Consider the following 24,453-nt stretch of genomic DNA (forward strand, 5'->3'; position numbering starts at 1 on the left):
TACCCTCCAGATGTGTCATAGCAATTAATCTGTTTATTAGGTTATTATGTCAGTCTAGAGCCCACATCACTGCTGTTGTTAGTGGCTAAAACACAAGGACATGAAACACAACACATCCCACTGTTATTTATGTTTTTCACAAACTACAAACACAGACATACGATGTAAAAAAGATGTTAAAACACAGGGTTATTCTGTTGATGTGGCCTTTAATCTTTAATTTAGACACAGTGGTGGATCTTAATTCCACCACAGTGTGGAGCATTTTTCATATTACCAACAAATCCCACAAAAGAACCAAGACCAACAACAACTGTCGGTCAGTTAATAGAAATTATGCCTCAGGCATGTTTCTATCACCTTCTTTAGGCTCAGCCATGCATGTGTTTGCAACCCCTAACTATCACCACCCTTAACCTTCATTAAATGTTTATTACATTCCATCACCTCATGTATCATGGTAGCAGTAGTCTCCAGAATTTCTTGTAATATTGAAAGGCTGAGTCTCTCCAAAACACTTAGCTAGCTGTAGTTTGTGACACAGCCGGGAAGGTGAGAAGGCGTGAGCTGTCTGCCCGTAACACATTGGCTCAGGGCTGCACAAATACCCAGATAATGCAGAGCAATAAAGCACATCCAAGTACCTTGTTCTGGATGGTCACGGTAACCCACAGAGAGAGAAAGCTGAGCTATGACCACATAGCCGGTCTAAAGACTAAGGATTAACAGAGAAAAGGCATTTTTCTGGATTTATTTCTGTGGCTACGGTGAATCATTTTGAGCATTTTATTATCACACAACCATCTGTCCTTACAGGGCAGGCTAAGTGATGTTCTCTGCAACTAAATCTTAGCTAGAGGAAGATATATTCCCTATGTCCCATTGCATTTCTAAAAGTCTGACTTTGAGGCTGTTTTCACAGAAACAAGACCTTTTTCTGATAGAAACCGTGAGACCTGGAGGGTCTATGAGTGTTTATGACAGGTGAGGAGACCAGAACAGACACAAAATCATCTTGTTTTCAAATGTTTCCCAGCAAAAATATGTTCCTGTTGAGATAGAAATTACATAATTTAAGCATAGCGTTTTTTTTCTGGAAAAAAAACAACTTTATTTCATATTCATACTAAAGTCCATCTTTGGATCAACAAAGGGAGAAAGTGAAGTCTCAACAGAATTAATGCATTTTAGTTTACTTGCTTTATGTTAACAGGATACGACATCATCCAACTCTGATGCTTATAAATGTCCCCTGCCTTCAGCAGAGGTTGGAACTCTCATCTGTTCCCTCGGTAACACAGACAGAGATGAAACAGCATCATCAGCCTTCTGCTTTTGAATTGCATTTTGAGTGTGTATTCGATTGTGTGTGTGCATTAGTATGTATACATCTTCAAGCATGTGGGCTTCTTTTTCATCAAAGTAAGATATGGGTCTTTGTTTACATGTGCACATGCTGGTTTTGTAAGAGCCAGTTTGAGATTTAGATGATCAAAGTAAGGGGAAAATTGAGGATATTTTGGCCAGTGTTCATTTTCCACAACTGTTTGTTTATTAAGACTTGGGTTTAGGCTGAGTTGTAAGGAGGCTGGGGATGGCTAGGATTGGGGTAATGAGTGAGGGATTGTATAATGTGAATATCCTCACAAAGATAGCTATACAAATGGGTATGTGTGTGTGTGTTCATGGTATCCCACGAAGCTGCAGAGCATATGATAATTGGCGATGACTCATCCAGACCTTCGTTTATTAGTTTATATGCAGGAAAGAGACAGTAAGAATGAGAGAGAGAAAAGGGTAGGGGTGATGTTGAAGCCTCATTTCAAGAATCTGTAATTTGGTTGGCCTTTTTTAATGCACATGTCCAAAATAACATATTTTCTGTCTTAAATTGCCAACTTTGATGCAGCAACACAGCTGTGATCAGAACTGCTGAAAAAGTTGAGATAGAGGAATGTTTACCATTTTCTTACATCACCCTTCCTTTTCCTTCCTTAATTACACTTTGATAATTTTGACACTGAGGGTCTTAATTGTTACAGTATTGGAAGAGACTATTTGTCCATTCTTGCTGAATACAAGGTTCCAGCTCAACTGTCTCTAGTTGTGTTGTCTGATTCTCCTCTTTATGATTCTCCATATATTTTCAATGTCAGGCCAGTGTAGCACACACAGTCTTTGTCTATGTTGTGTAGAACAAGGTCTGCCATTATCCTGCTTAAATAACTTCTTATCTCCCAGGAAAACATGCCATCTTGATGGTAGCATAGGTCTCCAAAATTCCAATATTCGCCTCTCCATCACTCATCCGTGCATTGGACAATTATGGCCCCCCCAAACTGTCACAAACGCTGGTTTTTGCATCTTTCATCTTACTGATAGCACCCTGGATGGGGTTTCTCATCCCTGGCACATAGGACCAGACGTCTGTTTTTTATTTTTTTCTTCCAAAATCAGCTGAAACGTGGAGTCAGCTGTCCACAGAAAATGTGTCCACAGTGTGTCCACTTGATGGAGCAACATACTTTGTTGGGTGAAAATGTTTTCCAAGGTATTCCAGAGCCTGTGTGGCTGTACTGAGCATGGTGGCATGAGTTTCCCATGTGGTGCCACCTGAGAGCTTGAAGAATGCTTGAACAGTGACATTGTAGTGTTCTTGGATGTGCATGATACACCAAACAGTGGCTTCTGTCCTCGGTCCATATGCACTTATATTTCCACCAGACTTCCCGAATCTTTTTTTTTTTTACAGTATTTTGTGCTGGAGTTGTTAAACGTTTTAAGGTCTTTGCACATATTTTTGCACAGAGCAATATTTTTTGGAACCTAGTGATGATTCTTTGATAAAGTTTAGCTCAATGTGGTGAGCTACTCTGGAAACCTTTAGGTGGATGCTCCTTTTATATCCAGTGCAGACACCCTCACCTGTCACCAAGAGCACTGCAGATTGAATAATCTTCCAGAACGGTGCTTATTGTGTGTTCTATACCTCTAAAAAAAAGCTAAATCATTTCTTTGGATTTGTGTCTATTCGATAAAGGTTCAAACAAACGTACAAATTACAGATCATGTTATTCTTACCATTTCAGAGGTCTGTATTGAAAAGAAAGAAAAAAAAAAGTACTTATAGTTTGTGTGTATTTGCATGCAGGCTAAGGAGAAGGTTTTTCCTCCATAGACAGTATTAAGAAGTAGTTGCAGCCACTGCGATATCAACAGCTGGTTTGTGGATGACAAACAAAGATGATGGCATTAGCTGCTGGCAGTAAAGAGCATTACACTTACTTAACACTGAAATTGCTTATTGAGTGTGTTACATTTGCAAACCATTAAGAAAATAAACATTTATTTACTCATAACAGCGACAGAGAGGCACTTTAGAGTTAGCAATGCAATTGGTAAAAAAAAAGTTCAGGCATTTCCACTGGTTTCATTTTTAGACCCAGTGGATATATCCACCTTTCATACAATCTGTGACAGTTCTTCACAACCTACAGGAGAAGCACTCAAAGAGCTCTCATATGTGACTCTGCGTGTAAATAGTATTGGTTGAATACAATCACACATTAAGACAGAACACGTCTCTGTGAAAATACAGTTTATTCTAAGAGAGGATAAAACTGGACAGAGACCCATACACCGCTAGAAACAAGTTCATCTCTCTGGCAAGATTCCTGCACTTTTAAAGAGTCGTTCCCTTTAACACACATGTCGGACCTCAGAAAAACAAAGTGTCACTCTTCAGCTGTGCTGCATTAACAGTTGCAGAGAAGACGCTACCGACGACATCTACAGACGTAGTAAGAACAATCAGACTTTAAAGTATCTGACAAACCAAACGGAACCTGAAACAGACTTATTGAGCAAAATGGAGGCATCATACCAGCCGATCTAGATTGCTTAGAGTAGTGTCGGCTGCATCATGATTTCTTGTATCCAATTCGAAACCATATTATCCTGACAGGCTAAATCTCATTTAAAAGAGGATAACACTAGGGATCGTTTTGCTCTGGGATTACACAAGCCGCCACATCTGTGAGATAATTGACAGCGCCCATTTTTGAAAACATCATATGTTGATATTACAGATACAGATACCTCATTTAGGAATTTACAAAAACAATAATAGAAAATAATCTGGGACAGGACTATAAAGCGGGAAAAGGCCAGTCATTATTCGGCCGCCTTGCTTTTGACGCCTTTACTCAGCACTCAGGGATCAGACCCATCCCATCTCTTACTGTGACCTTTATTTGTATCTCAACCACACACCTGCAAAGACACAAAAACACAAGCAAAAGTACTCAAAACTACCTCTGTGGTATTTCCTGCTACAAGAAAGATCACCAGGAGCACATATTGCCATGACACACACAGCCTCACAGGGTTTTCAAAAAAAAATCAGCCACCCTGTCAGGGATAGTAAATGGGGCTCACACTCCATTGATTCAACTCCTTGGATTTCTAAGAACTGCACAAGATAAGTGTACATGGTGATATGAAGTGAGTTTAAGTAGAATGTAATTTTACAACTCACTCTCATGAAGGGACTTCTTAATAAAAGTGTACATTTATTCTTAAACAAACAAATAATATATCAGAAGCTTTAAAAGACCTGTTCACGAATTCATAAAATATGACTTTTTTCATTCTTTTTCATTGTTAGTAGAAATGATTAATAATTTTGGTAAATTGAGTGTTTAATAGCATTGCAACTTAATTAGGTTATTGAAAAAATGTAACAATGTAAGTAATTGTTGCGAATGAACCAGAGTTTTCCCATCCACTCAATGGGTTTATGGCAGTACATGAAAATGAATTATCCTGAGTGAAATCGAATTACAGTTTGAAGCGTCTGTAGCAGAGCCACAGGCAGAGAGAGTTACAGTAGGGGTCAAACTAGTAGTATTTGCACCCATGCGTTCTTACTTCAGCAGTAATACATGACTACAGGGAAACACGGGCCCCTTTGTTGTATTTTGTAGGCCATCATCTTAACTTAACATAAAGATAATAAAAAAAAAAGCTTTAGCACTGTGTAAAATATAAATGAAAACATAATGCAATTAATTGCAAGTCTCATAAACCAGTACTTCTTTCACAATCGAATATGGAAAACATCAAATATTGAATGTGAGAAAATGAACGATGTCATTAAAATATTAGCTCATCTTGAATTTGATGGCAGGAACATATCTCTGGAAGAGTGAGTGGTACTAAAAGGAAATGGCTGCAGGGACACGTGGCAAATCATTTGGTTGATTGGCAACTGGTCAATTAAATGATTGAGTTTATAAGCCTGCGTCTCTGATGTTATGGGGGTGCATTGGTGCAAGTGAAACTGGCCACTTGCATCCTATATCAGACAATAATCTGTCTGCATCCCCCTCAGCCCATAGATGTTTACAGACTGTTATCAAAAGAAGAGGGGATGCTACACAGCGATAAAGATTGTCCTGTCCCAACAGCAATAAAATTCAAGCTGAGCATTTTTTTTTTAATGAAAGCGTAAAATGTCTTAACTTTTACAATGTGACATCTTCTATGTTCTATTGTGAACAAAATAATGAGATTTGCAAATAATTTCATTCTGTTTTTATTGACATTTTCTACAACATACCAACTTTTTCTCATAGTTGGGTTTGTAATAATGTATTTTAAAGACTAAAGTAGAAGATGCAATCTGATGTTTTGTTAATCCCTGGAAGGCTCTTTCTGCTTTCACTTGCTTCATTCCACACCATCATCTATGGAGCAGCACCTCCATCTTGGTACAGTAGGCATGTAGTGCCATGTTTACTCACTACTGCTACCGCTCTGTTCAAAGCAATGTCTTTGATGGCACATTTGAGGTTCCTCTCTCAAAGGTGTATCTGTGAAACTCATCAGTTTCCTCCGAAACGTGCTCACAGCTTGTGAAGAACAGACAGGGGAGCTGTCATCAATTTTTACTTCAGAATCGAGTCTCAGAGCTTCCTCTCTTCAGTGTGCTGCTATTGAACTCATCGTGCTCAAAGCTCAGATTATTATGCGACCTGGATATCATTAGCAGCTTCTCACGCTTACTGTAGTCGCGCCTCGCTGCTGCAGATACCGACCCGTCCAAGAGCCGCTCTCCTTGATCTTCCCTGTCATCAAGGCGCATGTAGCCTTTACTGCTGCCCCGGTTTCCACTGTGACTCCGGTTGCTGTTGCTACGGTCGAGTCGAGGCCAGCTGGGGTGCTTACGCTGCTCCGGGTGAACGCTAAGCATGCTCGGCCCCCGCTCCAAGTCCAGAGATTTGGAATGGCTGTTGAGCATGTGCAGGGAGGAATTGGAGCCAAAGTCACTCCTGGCTGCTCCCGGGGAAAGCCAGCAACCTGAGGTAGAGGAGGGAGCTGGGGAGAGGGTGGAGGAGAAGGAGAAGGAGGAGCAGTGGGAGTAAGAGGAGGCAGAGTTACTCCGTTGTAAACCTGGTGGTTTGGAGGCCTTGGCAACAGATGCAACTGGCACCACCAGAGACTCCATGGAGCTCAATGGCTTTGACCTCTCGCCGTCTACTCTCTCTCCTCCTCTGTCCTCTTCAGTAATTGCCTCCATCTCTGGTTCATCAATTACACAATTGTTGAGTTTTATAACAGGTAGAGTGAATGCAGAGATAGAGGAGGACACAATGGAGCCTGCATGGTGTCCACCCTTCTCCCCTTCTCCATCCACTGACCACTGGTGGCGCATTGAATCTGAGTGAGTCAACCCGAGCACAGGTCCATAAAATGGACGCTCTTTATAGAGCGGAGCCAGCAGCCCCGCAAGGCTACAATCCAACTTAGCCTGCTCTCTACGTCTCTGAAACTCCTCGTCCCCTAGCAGTCCCTCTTCCTCTTCTGTGGACCCTCCTCCACTTCGAGAAGAAAAGGCAAGGAGGGAGTTGCTGGATAAACGTGCTGCAGTATCAACTCCGAAAGCTCGCAGATCGCCTGCTTCTCTCGCACAGGTGCTGTTGCGGTGATGGTGTTCTCGTTCTTCTTTCTGCCTGAGCCGATGGATGTCGATGACTGTGGAGTACATGTCTCTCATATGGATGATCTGAAGCAGACGGAAATTAGGTAAGTAGTGGCAACAGTGGTACTCATCTTTGGATAACCTGCATATATTTGTTCTATTACAACGTATTACAATTCAGTAGTTTCAAATTTGTGTGATCCTTGTAGCCATGTTTGAATTACCAGGGAGGGGAGACGGGAAGAGGAGTGGCTTAATCAAATCAAGGAGGGGAAGAAAAGGCCATATGAAAAGAGAAAATGTGATCAAGAGAAAATTGCAGAGATTAAGGTGGAAGCATTTTGGGAAAATTTGATCTACATAACATATTTAGATATTGAGCATGAAAGCAGTGAACATGCTCCTCTATTTGCAGACAGGGTAGCTGCAGAGAATACGGAACAGGGAAGGAACAATAATAGTGGCAACATCTGTTTTGAAATATTCCTTTAGAATCTTTTCTACAACTAAATATTCATTGGTTTATCTTGTCTTTCATGAATTGGTCTGACTCAAGCAAGACTTTGATGTATGATCTAGTATTTAACTCTGTGTGTGCGTGTGTAGATGTGATGATTTCAGCCCTACCTTAGTTTCTCTGTCTCTGTTTTCGTGAAGTATTGCATTGGCACAAATGAAGATGAAAATCCCAATCCCCATGGTGAAGGGCCCAAACATCTTCATCCTCTCAGAGTGAAGATGTTGCTCAAGGAAGCGCATCAAGGCTCCCTCTGTCTGCTTGGAAGGCGTACCTATAATCACAAAACAGGTAGAAGGCGAGCCACAGGAATGAAAATCAGCTTTTAAAGTTTTTGTTTTAGTTGGGTCGTATGACGAACTTATGCTGTAGACGACAGTCAAAGCACTCTAAATTTGGAGAATCAGAGCCTTTCCTGATGGGCCAGCTAAAGCTAAAAGTTACACAGAATGGGGCAACCAGAGGACCGAATTTTTGGAACTATTCAAACTAAATTTCATAAAAAGGGAGCTATATACATAATATTTACACTGTGTGTCATCATACACTGTTTCTGCACCAAACAGGTGTTTACACTTTCTCCAGGGCAGTAACACAGCCCACTGTGTGGTCCAAAACTGGACTGTGATACGAGTAAACATCCACAATGTACCGTTTGCGCAAACCAATGTGAAATGTTTTAGGTTTGAGGATAGCAAAAAAATTTGCTATCCTGGTGGCCCTGTTCTGTGTAGCTTTTAGTTTTAACTCGCCTACAAAGTGAGCACTCTGATCGCTGTCTGCTGCAGACAAGACAGATATTAACAATGAGCTCGATAATTACCTTGCACATCATGGCTTCTGTTGGCCACATCCTTTTCTGCCTTGACTCCGATTCCTCCTCCAGTGGGTTTGGTTTTACCATGCGGCCAGTAACCCAGTGTTGCCATACCAATCCCTACTGCCAGGATGATTAGTCCCAAGAAGAGGAAAAAGCCAGAGGCCGAGTAGAGGCGGAGTCTGCCACGCACCACCACGACGTCGCTGCGCCGCTTCCGCTTTCTAAATGAAGAGTTACGATGGCATGGAAAGAAAACACCCTTTTTTTGAGAAATAATCAGTGACAAACAGTGATTTAAAACCAGCCTGTATACAACATACATGTGTAGAGATTGCAAAGAAAATAAACCCTATGCATACAGTATGTTCTTTATGAACAGTTAATGCTGACCTTAATAACTTTAAAAACAGCTCAAAAATCACATCTTGTCACATATCATAATTGTCAGTTTCTAGTTTCCAAAAGAATTCGATTAAAAGGCTTATTTTACTATTATCATTATTATTGAATTTCTACAATGAAACCAATTGACAGTCACCGGGGAGCAGCCTCAGGCGTAGGGATTCCTAAGCCTGGCGAGTTAGGCGGAATCGATCGATGCTGAGAGCGGGCGGAGTCCTGGCGCTTGAGTTTGGCCAGGCCTGTAAGCACACCTGCTGCTGCAGTCATACTTTACCTGCAGACACACATCAGGGGGAGATGAGTTTTATATGAGTTGCAATGATAATTTTCTACCACAAATATCAGCCATCTGCCATGACCAATGATTGACCAACTTGAACAGCTGTTCCATATCCACCTGACTCAAACAAGAGGGTGCTGCCATCACAGTGATAGTATGACTACACAAAACTGGGGGAGTTCAGGTAAATATGTTTATGTTTATGCATTTGGTAGACGCTTTTTTGCTCAAGCTACTTACACTCATATCCAAGGTAGGCAGGTAGCGTAAGGGGGTCTTACCTAAGCACCCCAACTGGATGTGGTACCTTTCATGCAGGAGCGGGTCAGGATTCGAACCAGGGTCCCATGAAAGATGGCAATCTTACCACTACACTACCCAGTCACCAGTAAATAATAATATGCCAATTAATAATATCAATAAACCATTATATATTTTGCAAAGCAGTCATAATCAGTTTACTACCACCTCAAGCTTAAATCAATGCTTTTTGGGAAGAAGTATACAGTGCATCTCACTTGATGAGATGTTTTGTGTTCACTTGAATACTTTTCCCAATTCAGTCACCCGGCGCTTCAGGAGGATTTGTGGCTTTGCGAGAAAACACCAGGTTTAACTCCGGGTTTTCAGATGGTTAATATACCAGAGTTCATCACTATGGTAACTGCGCTGAAAACCATAGCTGCTCCGAAAAGCTGTGCTCAAGATAAGAGATCGACACATGTGAAAAGCAGTCACCAAGTGAGCCATAATTTCTCTAGGGAGAATTTAAAAGAAAAAGAAGTAAAGTAGAGGGTTTCCTTTTTTTTCCCCAGTGCTTATCAGATTGAGAGTTCATCTAAAACCTTTTGCTTCCACTTGCAAGTATCAATATGAGACAGTCGGATTAATGTCTGTATTGATCCAGATCCAGTTCTTTAGTTACTGTAAGAATGTGCATAACACCTTATGGTGTCCTTATATATAACACCTTGGACGGAAAAAAACCTTCAAATCTACATTCTTGTTACATTAATACTGTAAATGCAAATCTTCAAAAAAATGTTAAAGTTTTAGGTGAACAACACATGTAAAAGTGCACCTTAATGCCCACAACTTTTATAAAACTTCCAGCTGGACTTCTCAAACTAAGTTTGCAAATCATTTCCCATTTCTGTTTATCAAATGATGCACTTAAATCTCTTTGACAGACAAATTTCAGGGTGCAGTTTTTAGCAGTGCCATATAAATACACTTATATAGGAACTCCTTTTTTTGTGTGTGTCAGTGCTGAGTTTTGATTCAGCAAGATACTTGAGAACTTGATATTTTTTAATCACATGGATTTTGGGCCTATGAGTGTATCCACTATGTCTGCAAGGCACCAATGTATCTAATCAATTTATATGATGGAATGGTGGCATTAGAGCACAAAATTTGCTTCCAACGCCCAAAGTGTTTATCCTTACTAACCGGCTGCTTCATATCCTCACGGAGAGCTGTGTACATACAGTATATCATATGAAATGAATGATTTAATAGATTTATGGAAACGGATTTGAGTTTCACCTTTTTTTTTCTCCCAAGGGCAGTAACAATAGACTCGGGCAAAAAGGTTATATTGGACACTGATTTACTGGATAGACATTACATCAGAGAGAGAGGGGAGCCATTTCAGGCGGCTCGATACTGTACACTGGAGAACCAGTTGTCTATTGCAGTGGTTTTCAAAGTGGGGGCCGCCAGGGGGCGCTAGGGGGTCTCAGAAAATTGGAGTGAAGATAAGAAAAAAATGCAAAAATAGAATTCAATTTTTTTAAACATCATTATAAAAAATTGTCACATTTTTTTAATCAGTATTGTAAAATACAATTTATAATAATATATCATATCGAAATGTTATTTGCCATGCTTGTCTTTATGATTGGCTGCCAGTCAAAACATCGTAGACCTGGCAGTTTGCGCCTGTTCTGAAGCTGCTCTGCTCCTCAAGCTAGCGTGTAGGTAGCTTAGCCAAAATGGACAGATTTTTGTACTAGGAAGAGACTGAAAGAACTGGCCAACTAAAATCAGAAAGTATGAGGCAGCATACATTAAGTTTGGCTTTACAGCCATACAGAAAAATGGCCACGATTGCCCGAAATGCGTCCTCTGTCTGGAGACCCTCTCAAATGAGTTTTCAAAACCTTCGAAACTTCAGCGTCACTTGATACAAAAACATCCGTCAGAGTCCGAAAAAACGGTCGACTTCTTCAGACGTAAAGAAGAGCATTTAGTCAGGCTGCATTCACACAGCGAGCTACTGTCCGTGAATAAAAGAAAGAAAATATGTTCTAAAAGTTTATGTTTCTTTACATATTTTGTCTGTGGGTTGCAAAGGGGGTCCCCGGCCAGAAGCTAATACTGTTTAGGGGGCCTTGGCACTGGAAAAGTTTGGGAACCTCTGGTCTATTGTACTCACAGTTAGTAAGATACCACTAAAAAGGAGACAATAATTAAAATATTTGGTACAGGTTTGCAAATAGACAGATTAAAAAAAAAAACATAGCACCAACAGCTTTAATAAATGACATGGAACACAATTCAGTGTTTCAGAACAGCTATAGTCTCCAAGATACTCGAAATACATGAGCTGTAAGACACTTGATATGCAGAGTACAGCATCTCCCACAGTCATGCAGACTGAACCAGTTCCAAGAATCATAAGTCTATTTGTCTAATCTCAAGCTGGAATGTCACTGCACGTGCAGCAGGGAATTCTTAAAGCCTAAAGCGATGTGTGTTTTTACAGGCAAAGTTCGACGAAAGTGCACAAGAAATGAAAAAATGAAAACGCATGTAACAATACACAGCCAGTCCGATCATTTCAGCTGTTTACAAGCAAGGAGAACATTATTGTCCAGGTGTGTGCATGTGTGTTTGTGTGAATGTTGTATGTAGTTGTATATTCACTCTTGCAGGCTATTTGTTTACTTGGTTCTTCCTGTATGTATGAGAAATATACTGAATAAACAGGGGGATCAAAGTGATCCCTATATTTAATACAGTGGTGCACACGTCATAATATTCAAATGAATCATCATCTTTATGCTCTATCAGCTGCTCAGATGTTATTAATAGTTATTAGAGGGAGAGAGCTTAAAACAGGTTTATTTCAAGGGTCTTCATTTGGTTTTAGATGTTAATCTGGGCTCAAATGAGCATTAGTATTGTGATGTTGAGCGATAAGAGCATCAACTGACTATATTTGATGCTGAATAACCAAAGTACTGACTTTAAGTGGAAATATCAAGTATGTCTCGACAGATTTTGACAAAGTAATTTCACTGCTGGCACCTTATCTGTTGCAGGACATTATTTGAATGAAAATACGAAAAAGCAAACGTAATGTCACAAAAGGGATCCTCAGCAGTTGGGGGTCAGATGCTGAAGAATGAACAGTTAGCTGTTCTTATATTATTCACTCAAATTAAGGATGCAATATTAAGGATTTTAAACCTTTCAAAAATAACCAAATCTATCAACAGAATGTGAAGAAACAACTCTTCACATAATGTCAGATGCCTATGTTGCAGTGATATCTACTAAACTTGGTGTAAACCCAGCCTGCTGTAATGGGATAGTGAGTCACTGCAGCAACATCAGAGGAAGACGAAGTAGCATTGCCCAGAGATGCCCATTTTATACAGTCTATTATTACCACCTCTTGTTAATAATGTTAATCATGTGCTGGGACAGTTAGTTCATATATAAAACTGCAAAATTCAGTGGATTTTACGTACCAGTGACCTTGTTTTACTACTAACTCTGGGATGTCACTTTTACAAAATCAGTGTAATACTTGTTAAAAAAATACTGAAGAATGTAAAATACGGGGGGGGGGGAGATTAAAACTGTAGTGCTCCTATTTGCTTCCTAGTTTTCCACACAGTTGAGCCAGCCCGTGGGAAAGTGTGCATTCCAGTGTATAATAATGATCAAACGGATTTAGCATGGGAATAAGAACATGCCCATGACGTTGATGTGTCTATTTTCCTTAATTTCCTGTTTCCTTTATACCTCCACGTCTCATGTCTCGTTTCTACCAGGAACAGGCTCTCTGGAAACCTCTCCCCTTTCCATTCTCCCAGTTTCTGTGCTAATGCATTCTAGTTGTGACCCTGAATATTTTTTTCCTTCCTTTACTTCCTTTTTCTCCACCCTTCATCTTGTTTCTTCTTGTTGATCTTGCTCCTCCTGCCGTCTTCTGTAATCTTCATTCTATTTTTAGGCTGTCTCTAATTTTAATCTAATCTTATTTGGTCACTTTCCTGTTTCTCTTCCTCGTTCCTTTCCCTCTACATATCTTAAAGCTGCTCTAATATACAAAATCAAGCTTTTATTATTCAAAGTAGCCGTGAATCACACAAGACCAGATGTTCTCTCCTCCTACCTTCTTTTCTCCTTCACACATTTTTATGTATTTCTCCTGTCAATCATCTATTGGTAATAGGACAGTGCTTTGTCACAGATGGTGAATCACACAAGGATAAACACAAACAGACACTTTCCTCAGCTTTGCTGTGCTCCCTCTCACGCTGGCTTGATTCTCTCATTTCGCTCTTGTGAGCATCAAATGTGAACCCACACAAGAGCGTTTGGAGAGATTTCCACCATTTACTGAGAGAGGAATAAGGAGAAAGGAGGAAATGGCAGTGGCAGAGAGAGCAAAAGCGTAGGGGATAACAGAAAGATGACAGGACGGATGACAACAGGGATGTGTGAACAGAAACAGGGGAAGAAATAGGGAATAAAGCAACACTAACATCGTAGCACCTACCAAGGTGCAAAACTGAGGTGATAAACTGAAATCCTGCACAAAAAAAATCTGCTCTGAGACAATGTTATGGGCGAAGGGTGATAGAAAGAGGATAGATAGGCCTGACAGTAAACGAGTGGATGCTTCTCCTGGCTGTGATGAAAGGACAATGAGGGGAAACAAGTCGAGTGCATCTCTACTGTAGTCTTAACAAGTCTGAAGTGAGAAGCAAGTGGAGCAGAGCGAATGAACTGCTGTCGTAACAGACAAACCAGCAACCTTATGAGAAACCGCTCCAGCTCTGACACAACCAGGCTTTCTGCTGAGGAGAGCGTGCGATGCCCAAAAGAAAATGACACATTAATATTCAGTAAGCAAGCTCAACAGCTAACAGGCAGTTAGTTCATCTGTGCTGGCTGATCATGCAGCATATAAGTCTCTCCAAGGACATGCATAATAAACATATGGAAATCCTTTTCAGCTCTAGTTTTAAAAGTCTTTAAAATGATAAATGGGCAGTTTTTTGCTACAACATTGTGTTTCTATGAGAGAAATTACCACTCTGTTCATAAACCCACACCTCCGATCGGAAAGAACTCATAAATAATGCGAAATCCACCTCTCTATGTACCATGTTTGATGAATAATAAATAAGCTGTCTTGTGATCATCTCAGTAATGACTAAATTGCTCATGTTGTTAATCTGTGCAGGCTAACAGTAAGGCAAGAAAACTGTTGAAGCAATATAATATCCTTCACCATTTTGAGCCATTTTAAACACATTTCTACTTCATCACGATTTGCTAAGCAGAGGGTTCCCTCACTACGTTGGAACGCCTCTGAAATTCCTCTCAGTGTGTTACGTCTTTGCGCAAGGACGTACATTTTGTAGCAAGTTCCCATATCGATAATAGACGTTGCATGAGGTATTGTCCCTATAGCAACTACATGTTCTGCTGCTAGGTGACACGTTTCTATAGCAACTGCCAGCTGTGTGCACAGGAATGACAGGTATGTCAACACAAAGGATTTAAACGTGTAACACTAAATTTTTGGTGGGGATTAGAGGCAAAAACAAAAATTCCTGTTGCTCCATATGTGTTGGAATGATTTCAGTCCTCCGCTCAATCAGTTTGAAAAAGGTGTGACTGAGAGGGGGAGGGAAAGAGGGGATGCTGGAGTGGGATTGTGGGGGAGTGGATGGAGGCATATAGGAACTGGCAAGTGGGATGACATAGGAAGGGGTGACGGTGAGAGATCTACATTCAGGTCGTAAATTCATCATGCGTTTTACATTTTTGTGCTAAAGCTCTCCAGATCTGCAGTCCCACGCTTGTGAAGAGTAATGAATTGGCAGTTGGGGAGAGGAAAGTCAGCAAAGCAGTTGGGATAGTGGGAGAAAAAGAGAAGAGGTAAGTTAGGCTGGAGAGAAAAGATGTGAGACCAGGGGGAGAAAGTCTGAGGGGATAGCAGAGGAGGGAGAGACTACAGTGGCAGACTTTTTAGACTGTATGCTTACAAAAATGAATCTCATATGACTCAGGTGGGGTAAGAATGGTGTTCTCTTGTAGTTACAATGGGGAGTTTGGTGTTGTTTCTGTCATGAACTGCTTTGGAAGGCTTAACTGAGGTCAGCATAAACATGTGTCAAAAGCATTTTTTAAATTTTTTTTTTTGTACTTGAACTCAATTTAAACTGAGAACCAGACATCGCCCTCCCTGCTGCTAATGTTAAGGTCACCCACCATACCACCACAGAGCACATCTAACCTCAAAACAATACTACTAAACCTCAGTCTTGTTGATGTCTTTTCCTTTCCTCTGGGAGTGTTAGGGTTTAAGGGCTTTTTCTCTCTGGTCTCTTATAAGGCTTGACGGAGTTACCCTGCATGACTCATAAACAAAAGCAAAGGGGAGAACAACTGTTTTGTACAGCATGTCCTTGACACAGTTTTTAACTTGAAATGATTAAACGAGGGTCTGTTAAGCTTTTTATTGTTCCTAAGAACCTAAGAACTTCAAAGTGCACATACCCCACCATCGTATAACCGAGCATACTGTTATACATTACAGAGCCAAATGCGCAGTCGTTGTCGGTCCTTTATGTGTCTCCATACCAGCTCTGATCCTCAACAGTTACATAAACAGCTACATTTACTGTACACAAAACACAGATATGACAGAAAAAATATTTCATTTAACCCTTGTCCGGTCTTAACATTCTGTTTACTCCCCTTTTCCTATGGGTCAAAAATGACCCGCCCTACCAAAGCCCCAAAATAAAGCAACTTAATTGAATTTTAAATCCAAAATCTATTTTGTATGATGAAACCACCTGTTATTTATCTTTTCAACTCAATTCAATACATTTTTATCATGTATTTTTTGTTACACAATACAAAAAGACAATCACCAGTTTTCAGGATTACACTTTTTTTTTTTTTTTTACCACAAACCAACTGTCAGTTGGACCAACAGTTTTCTTGTTTTCTTACTTTTCTTTTACATAATAAAGGTTTATTATTGCTATTATATAAATGTAAAGTAATTACTTCTGAATTAATTATATTGAAATGGAAAAAAACAGTCAACTTTTTTAAGTTTAAGTTTTTTAAGTTTTTTAAGTTAACTTTTTTCTTATTTAAATGTTTTTATGATTCACAGGTCAAAAATGACCCATAAGACAATCTTTGTACCCTAGTGGTGTATAGCCCACATGGAAACATAAACAAAAATAAAGTATGACTTTTTCTAATGATGGGTTCCCTTTAGGAAAAGTCATAAAATTTCAATTTGGAAAAAGATAGTTTAAGGTATTTTTTCTACAGCTAAACATGGTAGTGGGTCACTTTTGACCCGCAAGACAACAGGAGGGTTAATAGCTGAACATTCTGGCTTTATAAATATACCCCCCGAAAACTTTTTTTTTTTTTTCTCCTTTTTTTAGGAGATCAAGTGCAGGAAAAAATTCTGGAGTCATGAACCAAAAGATTGCAGTTAGCTCTTTGTGGCTCTTTTATGACAACTTGACTTCTTTGAGGCGTAGAAAAACAATATTATCAATCAATCAGGTTCCAATTTTCTTGTACAGCAGTTGACAGACCGGCTTTGTTAGGGTGGAGTCTTGTCACGGACCATTATTTTCAATTTCCTCCATAAATTTTTAGACTGAGCCAGAATGTTCAATTTGTTTTGTGTCATATCTGTAGTTTTCTTTTTCTTTTTCACAAAACAAAAGAAGCTGAATGAGAATCCTTCAAGTGTTTTGGTTTCAGAATTTTCTCTGGGGCTTTCTCCGGAATTTGCTCAGGCACAGAACAAAGTTATTGACTGAGGTGTTTCTGACACCACAACACTGGGAACTGTGTTAGAAAATGTTCAAGACATTCTGCTGCTTCAAACTTTCTCTGTGGGAGATTATCGTACACATAAATACAGTTGAATTCACTGCACAGATGTTGTCTTTAAGTTACTTGAATGGTGATACTGTCAGATGACCCTATGCTTATAAAATCACAATTTTATCAGAGCACAGAGACAGTCTGGAAATGGGCTGATTTTCAATTACAATTTCTGTGTTTAGCCATCTAACAAAAAAAAAATATTTGAATGAAAATGGCTTCATTGGGAATTTGGCTGTATACACTATCACAATACTGTTTTTAGAAAAAGACACAAAAACGTTGAACTCTGAAGCATTTCAGAGTGCCTTTGGCTAGTTTGAGTCTAACTGAGCGGATACGTGCAGAAGGAATTTGGTTCCCAGCTGCATTATCTGGATTGATTAGTCCAGCTTTAGAAGCATGATTTCATATGATTTCAACTGGGCTAACATGTTTACATGCGTTTTAACAGTCTGGTTTTGGTTGGGCTAACACAATGGTAATGCTTTTTTTTTTCTTGTGCCATGTAAATGTGCTTACAGAGGCACAAATTTTGCATTTAGGTTTTTGTTGTCATTATTTTCATTTGATTGCCTATTATTCTATCATTAGTACTGATTATCACTTAGAGGATCATATTTCACACATTTTTCTAACTCACAGTTGGACAAGGCAGAATAATACTTTGAAAAAAACTAACAATATCAATTATTGTCTTGTGACCCACTAAAAGTGTGTGGTGATGTATTCTCTGCAGTTACAAAGCCCTCTGTTTTATAATTTCCTTGTCTCTTCTTATTTTGACATGTTTTAGAGCCACAACTTTTAGGCAGATGTGTTCCATGTGTAGACATTTGTCCCACACACGTGACAGAGAAAATAGAAGCCACAGATGAACTGGCGTACGGCATAAAGCTATGACATGGATTACTCATGATGTGCCCTGCAGCTGCATCAAATCATACAGCCAGACATTCCACAAAGTCCCTTTGTTCATTCCTGAGGTGTTTTTTCTAAAGATCAGAGGTCAGAGTCAGCTGTACAGAAGCCTTACAGCTGTTCTTTCAGGGTTTTTTTTTCCCATTTATGCTGCTGGTATATGTACTGCACAATATTTTTTTCTCTCTCCAGTTTGATTTGGGTCAATTCACACGGCCCATGGTGTGCTTCTTTTCATCTGCCATTAAGACCCTTCATGAACAGTTTCTAATACATAGAGGAGCTCATGTCTTCCTAAATCCAGCAACTTAACAGTAACAGTAACAACAGCGCTGATGACCAGATGAACACTTGCAGACACAACTGGTACAGCAGCAGCCAGCAGTGTGTCCTGCAGTAGCAATTAAAATCCTTACTGTCAAAATACAAGATTTAAAATAGTCGGTAATATTATCATGAGGGTAACTGATCGAACAAAAATGGGGCAAACCATAATTGGGGCTGGAGGAGTTGCAGATGTTAGGCTGATATTATTTTTCTGGCCAAATTCTTTCAATTTTGTAGATTTAAGAAAATCCAAATCCTCCTGTTACAAAACTTGAATGTAGCCACAAGATCAGTAATCAAGGCATTAAGCTTTGCAGATCATTTTAATTTCTATGTTATTGTAAGCTCGTATGGGAACAGAGAGTGTCACAGGAAATAGTGCAAGCAGAGGAAAAACAGATAACTAGTGCTTCACTCCTACAGACTCACGGTCACGGGTGAGTCATCTGTCTGGAGAATATGCCACTCTATGTTTTCACGCTGACCTTTTGGCAGCACATTTTCTGATGCAACCACTCGAATGTCAAAAGCTTGCACCCTCTACACCATCCATTTTTTTTTTCCCCTCATCATATTAACAGCACATTCTGTTTCTCCTAAAGATCTCACATCCTTTCCACTTAATCAGTATCACTGCCTCCTGTGATAAATTCAGCTAAACTCAGTTAAATTAACTTTTGAATTGAATCATCAGTCGCTCGTGCCAGGCATGCGTGTACGTGTGTGTGTGTGTGTGTGTTGCCGAGAGTCCCCTGTTGATTCCAGTGAAATGACTCATTCTCTCTTCCTCACAGTCTTGACTGGCAGTCAATCACACACTCATCCAAACTGCTGTGATAACGTGACTCCCCGGACCCTTGAGCAACTCCATCCTGATATTAAAAGCAGTAATTAGATTCAGATATTTTGATTGTCTCATGTTCCTCATTGATTTGATCGCCAATTCTTTATGGCAAAATTTGCCAAAACTATAATGCTTTCCTCTGTTCGGAGTCTCAACGAAGAGCTCTTGCTCTCATCACCTCCTTGAGGGTCTTTGGAGTAACAGAGAGAGGGAATTGCTGACCTTCCAGAGAGGCATTTAAACAGGATTATCCAGCCAGCATGATATCTATAAAGCAGGATTAACTAACATGTCGCTTGACTTCCCAATGATTCTCAAATTAAGCAGATACAGCTCTCCAAGTGTTTGACAGCTAAAAGATGTCTTACTATACGCCATTTGGCTCAGTGAGGTCTTCAAATAACTTCCAAGGTGAGAGTTGATCATGATTTCACATCATTTCACTCATGCTGCACAATATAACCAGAGATAGAGTATCTGTTGTTTAAGTGATGCTCCACTCAGAAGTGTTGTTTTCTGTTGCTTCATTTGAATGTTTGTCCTTCATTGAGCAGAGAGAGGTGCATGCAGCTTTTTTACACAAGAAACTCTATGTATTCATTAAGATTATCACTTCAAAACTTTCATTATGCAATGTAGCCTATGTGTAAGATGATTTGTGACATGACAACTGAATGCTAGCATGCCACTTACTCATGAGATCTGGGAATAAGACAAAAAAACAAGAATAAGAAAACCTAACAAACATATCAAATGTTGAAAATGAGATTTAACTATTTAATTGAAAATATTAGCTATGCTTGAATTTAATGGCAAGAACACCTCTAAAAACAAGTGTGGACCATGTTTACCTCTGTGTAGCACCCAAACAATCTGTAAACTCCTGGGAACTTATGAGACAACTGCTCGACAGTCCTTTGTTGTATTTTTGGTTTCATGACACGCCAGATGTTTTCAGTTGGTGAAAGGTCTGGACTGCAGGCAGGTCAGTTCAGCACCCAGACTCTTCTACTATGGAGCCATGCTGTTGTTATTATTAGTATTTTACCCTGCATTTGTGGATCGCCCAATGAAAATCACAAGCATTCAATATCGATTTTTGCCAGTGTCCCTTGCACACAGAGCGGTCTGTCGATTCTCTGAATCTTTTGATGATATTACGGGCAGTATTGAAGGTGATAGAATATTCAAAGTCTCTGTGATTGCATGTTGAGGAACATAATTCTTTGGGCCACAATTAATAGAGAGAATTTTTTGCAGATTGCTGAATCTCTGCCCAGCTTTACCTTTGAGAGACTCTGCCTCTCTAAGGTGCTCTTGTTATGCCAATCACGTTATTAATCCGTTGGATTTACCTAATAAGATCCAATATGTTTATCCAGCTGTTTCTTTGTAGTTCCACTTATTTTTCCAACCTTCTGTTCCCCAATCACATCTGTTTTAGACGTTTTGCTGCAAATCAAATTCAAGACAAGCCAATATATTTAAATGAAATGAGGTTGTACAACCAAAAGTTTAAAACACAGCAAAGAGTTAAAACACTTATTGGACTCAAAAATATTTTGAATAAAACAGAATAATATTGTTTGGTGACATTATTGCACTTAGGATAAGAACATTCAGGACCAGGGAAAGAAATTTTTTCTTTATTCTGGCTGTTCAACTTTTCATACTTCTGCACCATCCTCCAGCAGCAATAATGGGCAACAGTCAAAGAGAGCCAAGAGCTGCCACATCCATGGCTGACATTACCTAAGTTGCCAGAGCACATACACTAAAAATGGTCTTTCGAAGCATTCAAAGCCATGTTCAGGTACAGAGGCACTGTTGCCTAGCCTGGGAATTCCCATGCAGCTTTGCGCGCGATTTCATTCACACTGCAAAGGCAGCCTGGAAACCACCGCCCTTATTCTTGCCTGAGTTAGGGAACCAATCACAGAACGGGGGGGGGGGCAGCAAGACGATGACGACGTCTAAGCTTGTAGAGTGTTAATCCAACATGGCAGCGGATACAACGTTACCGTTCGATGCAGCCTTAGAAAGTGTTTTAAGTAGCTTAGAATGCAAGTTTACTTTTAAAAAAGAGCAATGTTTGGCGTTGAAAGATTTCTTCCTCGTCGAATTTCTGTCGCTCTACGTACGTCATCTGGTATAAGTGATACAATTGGCTATGAATCGCGCGCAAAGCAGCATGGGAAGAACCAGACGCCATTTGATAGACATCCGTAGCGCACAATAAACGGCTCTAGACATTCGTAAACCACGCCTCAAATACGAGAAAACGCACACCTAGTTCCCAGACCACCATCTCATCGAGATGTGGACGCGTCAGCCAGGCTAACTGTTGCCCTGAATTTAGTAAAACATGACCTTATAAAGTGTTAAAAAAAAATTAAAAGTACATGCCTGTCAAGTACCCCTCCCGGTTTGTGCTGCCCTTGAACCAGTAGCCAACATCGACTACAAGGTCATCCAGACCAAATTTGGACGCTTGCGAAATTAAGAATCAGACTGTAAACATTGAGTTACTGCACCTAATAGTGGCCAGTGACTGTATAATGAATATATGTGATGAATGGCAGTGGTCCCAGCATTGAGCCCTTGGACAGTCCTACATTGATAGGTCTAAATAACTTTTAACATTGTAGGATTCACTGTGTCACAAGCTTCATATGAACCTAGAAAAAGGGCTGCAAAGTGCTTTGTTCTGTGCATCTGGAATGCATTTATTGACAGCTTACCCAACCCACTGAGGATTTGTGGAAAATTGTAATTTTCCAACATTTTCTATCAAAAAATGAAGGGTACATATACACTAAAATGGCCACAATTTTTTTTCACAATGTTTCCGGCAGAGCAGACCCTCTGATTATTGCTTCTTAGGGTCAAAGTGAACATAAAAAACACATATGACAGACCACGTCAGGTTCAACCCATTTTATTGAGATTTTGAGTCTTTGGCTCCCTGACTATTAAAGGGCTTTATGTGTGAACGCAAACTCAAATTGATTCAACCAGACATAAACCAGGTGCTGGCGCTGGTGTTGCCAGAGTTGAACCGGAGAACCACTGAAAAAACTGTTTTCCCACAGGTCAGGCCAACAATCACAGAGGCACGTCATTATGCCACAGTAAACTTTTGTTCCAACACTGTTTTTTTTTTAGCCTGTCTCTAGTTTTTTTTTTCTGTACTTTACTATTGAACCAGAATGCAGGGAGATATGTCTCCTCCAGCAATCACAGCATTTTTTTTCATTTTTCCTGCCACTCAAACTTTTAATATTGCCAGTTTGCATTTTAAAATGCAGCTGCAAATAGCAGTCAGTGTTTGCTTTGTTAGTTTTTTTTTTCTTCTTAAATCTGGCAGTCATAAAGACTTTTTTGGTCACAATAATCCCACCACCAGAGCAGGTAAGTGTATAGAGAACTCACATAAGAAAAGCTTTTTCAGAGGAAAAAATAAAACAAACCATACATTATATAGAAGATCATCTAAGGTCCCCGCGTTATTCATTATTCATTTATATGTTTATATCATTCTCCTTTGGTAATGAATAAAGTATTACCGAAATGAACTGCATTGATTGTGTAGATTGGAGCTCTACATCAAATTTAATAGCACTACACATCCCCATTGGCCCTTTACAGATTATTTGACCCATCTTTAAAGGAATGAATATTCACACCATGTCGTCTTTGCTTACTGTTTCACTGGCCATAATGAAGAGAAAGCAGACTGCCCTCTAAAGTCATCATTTCAACCTTGGCATTAATTACAATACGCTCTAACCTCCAAGCTGAACTAATGAATACATAAAACAGGCTCCACTAAAACCTTATCTTGCCCAGTGCTATCACAGTATGACGTGGACCTAGTCGCCAGTCTGTATTATGTTAAACTTGCCTGTTCTTTAAATAACAAACAAAACGTCATTGAATAAGGATGTAAATAAAAATAGAAAGCGTGTCGCGCTGTCAGCTTGAATGGTCTCATCTGGTGTTAGTGAGGTCTAAGCACAGCTCAGTTCTTACCTTTACAAAAGCCAAGTTTTCACTGTCACTATGCCATCAGGCATGCAGAGAGATTAGGCTGTAACCTGGGGGGAAGTCAAAAGCCATATTTCACTTTGAAGGCTACTTCCAGTGAGATGCCATGCCGGGGTAAATTAAAAGGAAAGTTCCGCTCCTGTACAGGGTTTTGAAACGGCACCAGTCTTTAGCCGCATCCGTGTTCCTTAATATAGACGACGAACTGTCATTTTGACAGTTTTCTGAGTCAAACTGGAGCTTTAGTGCTTCAAAGTGTCTTTTTTTATGACTTAACTCAGCGCGGAACACGTTTTACGCCTTCTGGAGAGGTACAATGCGTGCGCACAACATACCGAGTGCGAATTATGGCTAAAAGGAAAATCCCTTTTAGCCTCTTTAAAGTCCCAAACGTTCGTGTTGTGATTCCCAAGCAGAGAAACAGTCCTTGATTTATTAGGAGGATGTGATGTCCCCGCTGGCTGGCTCACAGTAGCGCGTAAAACTCGCTATCCTGGCGTTCACCACCAAAAACTTGATTTCACGTCCAAGCAGACAAAAGAATCTCAACATGTGTTTAAGAAATGTTAACAACAAGCTGTCTTATTTCAAGAAAATCGATGTGCCGGCGAGTAAAGCTGATTTTAGTCCGCTGAGTCGGAGAGAGAAGCGGCAGCTCCATGCAGTTCTTCTACAAGCGTCTCGACACTCGTGGGAATGTGTGTGTGTGTGTGTGTGTGTGTGTGTGTGTGTGTGTGTGTGTGTGTGTGTGAGAGAGAGAGAGAGAGAGAGAGAGAGAGAGAGAGAGAGAGAGAGAGAGAGAGAGAGAGAGAGAGAGAGAGAGAGAGAGAAATAGATGGGGTTGTATTATTTCTATGCACGTTCTGGGGGTTGTGAAATCGCATGTGTGTGTGTTTTAAGTGTAATTACGAGGGGGAACAAGGCAATATGCTGGTAGGGCGCAGTCTGGTTGAAAGAAAAGCAAAGGAAAGTCTTGATCAGCAGAAATTAGGTCTGATCAACTTGTGGCGTTAATATGGATTAAAATTATGATGACTCTTTAGCAAAGTAGGGGGAATTTTAAATACTTGTAGCCACAAATGTAGCGTGGTAAATTCGGTTTTAATGTTTGGATGTGACATTGCCTGTTTTCTGC

General features: G+C 40.0%; 1 protein-coding gene across 1 annotated transcript; it reads right to left on the bottom strand.

Annotated features, from left to right (window-relative positions):
- Window positions 1-1,730: 1,730 nt before the first annotated feature.
- Window positions 1,731-23,591, bottom strand: tmem200a (transmembrane protein 200A). Its single transcript, XM_075459518.1, has 5 exons — window positions 23,304-23,591; window positions 8,858-8,995; window positions 8,323-8,540; window positions 7,610-7,773; window positions 1,731-7,066 (listed from the first exon to the last, which is right to left on the bottom strand). Exons 2-5 carry the CDS (start codon window positions 8,986-8,988, stop codon window positions 5,954-5,956), a joined length of 1,626 nt encoding a protein of 541 aa, XP_075315633.1. The 5' UTR covers window positions 8,989-8,995; window positions 23,304-23,591; the 3' UTR covers window positions 1,731-5,953.
- Between the last annotated feature and the right edge of the window lie 862 nt (window positions 23,592-24,453).

The sequence above is a fragment of the Odontesthes bonariensis genome, chromosome 24, assembly GCF_027942865.1.
Source record: "Odontesthes bonariensis isolate fOdoBon6 chromosome 24, fOdoBon6.hap1, whole genome shotgun sequence".
Lineage (NCBI taxonomy): Eukaryota > Metazoa > Chordata > Actinopteri > Atheriniformes > Atherinopsidae > Odontesthes > Odontesthes bonariensis.

Bases quoted from the DNA above. Each gene is read 5' to 3' on its own strand.
- tmem200a (XM_075459518.1), bottom strand. From the start codon at position 8,988: ATGACTGCAGCAGCAGGTGTGCTTACAGGCCTGGCCAAACTCAAGCGC. The intron at 7,774-8,322 runs GTAATTATCGAG...TTGTGATTATAG, and splicing joins CAGAAGCCATGATGTGCAAG to GTACGCCTTCCAAGCAGACA. The intron at 7,067-7,609 runs GTAGGGCTGAAA...CGTCTGCTTCAG, and splicing joins ACAGAGACAGAGAAACTAAG to ATCATCCATATGAGAGACAT.